Raw genomic sequence first — 6,000 nt, forward strand, 5'->3', positions numbered from 1 at the left:
AATAAAATAAACATTTAAAAATGGAATAAAAATAAATAAATAGAAGTAACACCCTCGTATTAGCCTTAAACTCGCCTCGATTCTGCCGTAAACAATGAGGTTACGTACCATCGTCCCATAAACACAGCCTTTTAGATTTCGGGTAAGTATTCTTAGAAGGCGGCCCCCAACTTCGACTGGCGTTCGTGCACGACGCTGTTTCTTTATAAAGGGCGAATGCGAGCTCCGCGGCATGTTTGCATCGGTCGTCTGCATGTATAGGCCGGCTTTAGGAGGAGAATTTTGCTGCAGTTATGTTCCTTGATGCGTCCAACTGCATACAGGCAGTATTACGGCATGTGAAAGCCGTTTTGTGTATTACAACGGTTGCCAGAAAGAATGAAATGCGCTTACTTCCAGGTCCATTTCCTAGCTTGGCGCATTCAACTTTCTCTGTGGTACGCACTCACCAAATAAGTGCGTGAAAACACACCTTGACACTCGCGCTGGTCGTACACATGGCTTGCCTCGTGAAGGCTCTTCCATTTTTCGAGATAGCCTGATCGAAAAAACTGCGTGCGATTATTTAAGCTTTGAAAGCCGCACCGCAGAACGACGGGTGGAGCCATTCTCAACAAGCGCAATCGGCTATACGCCGCTCCCTCCTCATTCTTCTGACGAGTCTTTTGCCACGGGCGGCGCTGTTCCGCTGAGGCGACGGTGGTGCCATGCGACGGCCGCCCGGTTCCTATAGTCGGATACAACCTAAAGGTGCAAAAAAGAGGAATTTGAACTCCTATTTTTACCGCGGGAACACGATCTACACGTTCCGAGCATTCTTAGAAATTATTGTCCTGGGAGGCCGGTTTTCCTAATTTATTCGGATTGAACGTCCCGGCTCCCGCCTTTTTTTTGATCTCGCCTCTGAAGGTAGGAGGAGTCGATTGATGCGTGGATTGTCTTTCAGGCAGTCACGTGGTGGCTTCACTTTCGCTTTTTTTTTTGTTTTTTAGGTTTACGTGAATACATACATCCAGTCAGAGACTACATAGCTGCAATTTAGGCAAATGGAAATAAAAATACGCGTGGTCTCTTTGCTTTCGCCGATCGCTACGTATTACTCCGCCGGTGGTAGAGCTGCAAGCTGACACAGAACTGGCTGAAAGCCACTCCACGCGTTGGTTGACTCCTCCTACCGTCAGAAGAGAGTAAGAAAAAAAAGCGGGAACAAGGACGTGTAATCCGATTTGAATTAGGGAAATCGGCCGCAAAGGACAATAATTCGAAGTTTCTAACGATGCTCGGAACCTGTAGATTGAGTTCCCGCGGTAAAAAGTCAGTTCAGATCTTTAAGAACTCCGCGGCTTTTCCCTGTCAAAGGAACCACTCACAGCCGCCAATGCCTTTGGCTGATTCTCATCACTCTGCTAGCGTGACAATGCAGGGAGCGACGTCACACTGGAGAGGGAGGAATATCCCTGCCCACAGTGGGAAGGGATAAACCCCTTGAATCTACTATTTCCTGCTTTGTTACACTAGCAGAGTCATGAGAATTGGCCTAAGGCATTAATTAGCTGGAAGTGGATCCTTTGACAGGGAAAATCAATTGTTCTTAAGTTGTATCCGACACTTACGCTCTGGAGGGGCACGGGCTGGAAGGGCGTTTTTTGAAGGGGAAAAGCCGCTGCGTTCTTCCGACTACAGTCGTGGCGTTCTGCTTCTTGCCCACCCTCATATATTACCGCTGTTTTGAATTTGCAAGATTACTAAACTATTGTTTTCGCTCAAACTATGTAGGCGACGAGAACACAGCCTTTAATTTCTGCAGGATCTCGAAAAAATATGCGCACGTTTATGTCACTTTTAATCGCCGAGTTCGAGCACTGTGACAGACTGACAACGCGATTGCGTTCATCTTTGCAGTCTGTACTCTGCGCGTGACACAAGCAGACGTATATTATATTAACCTGGTACCTTGGCTGAGAGAAGAAAGCAATCTAGAAGGCAAAATATGCTAAACTTACTGCGGCACTGAACTAGCTGACAGAACAGACATTAGAGAGGTTGCGCCGGACGCTGCCAGTGGTGGCCGCGCGGCGGCGACACTGTCCGTGCGAGTTGAGAATAGAAACAATCGCTCAAATAGGAAGTGGTGAAAAGATAGACAGCTTTATTCCGCACTCTGTACAAAGCGTGACGTTAATCGCTGCTGGCTTGTTAGTTGCCGATACACATCTGACAGCATTCGGGAGCTTGCTCATGGTACGTTGCAGACGGGTAGCGGTGCAGGTACTGGTCCAGTGAGAACGTCAAAGCTTCGCCAACACGCAGCAGCGTGAATTCTGTGGGCGCAAAAAGAACACGATTTAGTTTGAGTCACTTGGTAAAGCTGCAAAGGGATTTCGTATGACATCCTCGATTTGAAACTCTAGGCGAGAAAGAAAGAAGGCAAGCCTTGTTGCTCAAAGAAAGAGTTCTGCAGCGAAATAACTCAAAAATGCTTGTGAAAGGTTACTGCAGCCAAAAAAAAAAAGAGAAAATCTTGTGCCCTAACGTAACGACAAGCGACTGAACAAATAAAAAATATTGTTGCAGCAAGACGCTCGGCTATGTACTTGTCCTTGGCCTGAGAGTTGGTTTACACTGATTGAAACCCAAGGCTGAATGAACCGACTGTGTAAACATGCACACCTCCGATTATATATGGTAGAGAGAGGGTGTGGTTGATGGTCCTTTGCGATCACAGGTATCGACGCGCTCTCCAAAATTCTAACTCAAAGTCCTCACCCGCACGAAACTGAAGTGTAACTCACGCTACTTGAATTGGTACTAACACTCAACTACTTTGAATTCGATTCCTCTTAATATTTTCAAGTATTTGGAACAAGCATGGGCACTCCCTTCGCACCCACTTACGCGAACATTTTTATGGGGCTACTAGAATCTCAACTTCTAAATTCATTTCTAAAAAAACCACTTATATACCTGCGTTACATAGACGACATTTTCATGATATGGGAGCATGGGGCTGAGACCCTAAAGACATTCGTCACACATTTCGATTCATGCCACTCTAGCATTAAATTCACCTTCAACTCCTCGAAAACGCAAGTTAATTTCCTTGACACCACTGTCCGTTTAGAAAATAGCAAGCTCAAAACCACACTTTACAGGAAGCCCACTGACCGACAACAATACTTAGATTTCACTAGCCATCATCAAAGACACTGCAAACAAGGTATATTCGTAGGACAGGCAACGAGACTAAGAAGAATATGTAGTGACGACGACGACTACCTGAAACACCTACACTCGCTACACTCGCTAAAAAACACACTAATCACCAGAAACCATCCACAGACAACCCTCAATAATGCGTTCCAACGAGCAACCACTTTGAAACGAGATGTAGTTCTTAAAAAACGAACAAAAGCTAACAGTCAACGACCTCCTGCACTTATAACGAAATACTCAAACGCGCTTCCAAACATAAACAATATCCTGCGGAAATACCACCCCATTTTAACTGGTAACGACCGTCTCAAGAAAATATTTCCCTACGCACCAAGGGTAACATACAGACGCAACACAAACCTGAAGGACATCCTGGTGCATGCTAGGCTCGGTAAGAAACCACCACCGACAGTAACTTCATGCTCTCGACCTAGATGCAAGACTTGCAAACATTTACAAAGGGACACTACGGTTAAAAGTACGGCAAACGATTTCAGTTTCGATATAAAGACTAGTTCTGACTGCACATCGTCCAATATTATCTACATGCTCCAGTGCTCCTTCTGCCAGAAACAATATATCGGGGAAACCGGGCAAACAATGAGTGCCAGATTAAACGGGCACCGGGCTGACACAACACGGAATGAACAAAAGGCAGTGTCGACCCATTTTAATCAACGCCATCACAAATTCGACGAACTCAAATTGTTCATTCTTCAATCAGGCTTCAAGTCGACTATGGACAGAAAGTACAGAGAAGCATTCGTGATCCACAAATTTAAAACACTGCAACCAACAGGGATTAACATGTCTAGAGGAAACCTGGAATCTCTCAGGTACATTCCAGGGTTAGCATAATTTTAAATTAACAAATGTCTTGCACGTGCTCAGACCATTTCCTAGAACCTCGCATAAGTATATTATCTTTTCAGGAGGGCACAGGGGCGGGATGGGGGGCACGGGCGTGGAGGTAGACAGGGACAAGGGCTTGTCCCTGTCTGCTTCTATGTCCGGGTCTTTTGTTGCGCCCCTGTGTCCTCCTGAAAAGTTATGAACCAACACGGCCAAATACAAGTACTTCCGAGTATACTATCGCTCTTTGCACCCTTCCCACGTCATATCTTCCACCACATTTCCGGCCTTCTCACCGTCTCCCTGTGACTCTCCCCCCCCTTTTTTTTTCTCCTAATCCCCTACTATCAGTTCTCGGAAACCATGACATTCCTGTTGCCCCGTCCGCCCCACCTTTTTGGCTTTCTCTGAACTCGAGCCATCCCCCCCCCTGCCTTGTCCTTCCTTGGAAATGCCCCGCCTTCCAGTGCCAGCCTATGTTGTTTGCCTTCTTCTCATTTCCCTGTACCACGCTGACTAATCCTCTTATCTGAGTTTTTCAGGTCCTACAGCGCCTCCCCCCGCCGCAGCCCCTTCAAAGCCTTTGTTCATTACACACCCACCGGATATAAGTTTTTCCACTATTGCAGCTTAACGAATAAAGGTTCACCTCCCTCCCCTTCCTGACACGCATCCCCTCTCACACCACTTTCCTTCCCCACCCCCGGGGCCTTCCTCCTCGGAGCGAAGGCCCTATTTAATCCCTGCCAATGATGAACGCTTTGCCCAGACGAAGACAACTCCCCTTGTCGAAACGTTGGCTCAAGCAACCTGAGGTTTTCCCCTCCCTTGTTCATTTTTGCGATCCGATTATATATGTCATTCTCATTTAAATACAGTATATCTGAGAGTCGACATGCTAACTCATAATATGTTTTTACAATATAAATAGCATTGGTTTTCTCAGCTTACCTAAACACCAAGGCCATTTGGGGCTCAGCTGGGCATGATACGTTCGACACCATCGTTGTGCTCCCGATCATGTAGCCATCGCTCCACTCCTCGTAGTTGGGTCGTGGGTCCGGGGTCTTGTTGCTGCTCCCAGATGTAGTACCGGAGCATCGGCGACGGCTGCCAATGGTTGCGAGCCTCCCGTGCGCAGCCGTCGGTCGCTCTACACAGCCTGCCAGGCTCGCGGCACTCTCGTGGCGGCCATTCTGGCGGCGGCGTGCATCCCGACTTCCAGGGCACGGGGCTGATAGGAGGCAGAGTGCACGTGCTGGCCGTCGAACCAGGGCGTAGGGATGTTGTGACGTTGGAACTACGGTAAGCCAGTACAGACGTCTCCACCGACGGTGACGGGCATGTGGACGACTCCAGGTCTTCGCTGACTGAGTCTGGAGTGGATGCCCGTGGTTCACCAAGGACCGTGTGGTCGCCGGCTGTTGCCAGCCAGTCGACGTAACTGGGAGGCTCTTGGACCTCGGCACTCTCACACCTGTCGAATGCCTCCGAGTCTTCAGTATCCACTGGAAAGAGGAAATGAATGAGAATTTAATGAGTCCACGTACAAGCGAACAAAGTGATATGCACAGTAGCAGAATTTTTATCGCGCAAACAGGCTTGCTACATACTGTTTGAACAAACGGCGACTTGAGCAACTTACGGACCTCTATTTGTTTATTCATTTAGTACATACTTTCTCCTTATCAAATCGGGCGTGCTTTTAGAAGAGCGTCATTGTATGCAACATAAAAACTGCACGTTTGTTGATATGTATAGTTTGATACACGCACACGGAAAACTAGTGTTATACGCGTAAAAACTATGAGTATACAATTTCTCTACAGAGCGCAATTTCGGCAAAAAAAGAAAAAAAAAACGTACACAAGCGTCACATACTTTTTTTTTTCGTCATATAACGAATAGCTGCGTGAACCGGAGCGTTTACTGTGA

The 6,000-nt window shown here is 47.1% G+C and overlaps 1 protein-coding gene across 1 annotated transcript; it reads left to right on the plus strand.

Moving 5' to 3' along the window:
- Window positions 1–2,859: 2,859 nt before the first annotated feature.
- On the plus strand, window positions 2,860–4,114 carry LOC149359520 (uncharacterized). The gene has a single exon (XM_089569067.1). It carries the CDS (start codon window positions 2,869–2,871, stop codon window positions 4,069–4,071), a length of 1,203 nt encoding a protein of 400 aa, XP_089425193.1. The 5' UTR covers window positions 2,860–2,868; the 3' UTR covers window positions 4,072–4,114.
- The last annotated feature ends 1,886 nt before the right edge of the window (window positions 4,115–6,000 follow it).

This window comes from Amblyomma mixtum, chromosome 2 (genome assembly GCF_055824585.1).
Source record: "Amblyomma mixtum isolate Tamu chromosome 2, ASM5582458v1, whole genome shotgun sequence".
Lineage (NCBI taxonomy): Eukaryota > Metazoa > Arthropoda > Arachnida > Ixodida > Ixodidae > Amblyomma > Amblyomma mixtum.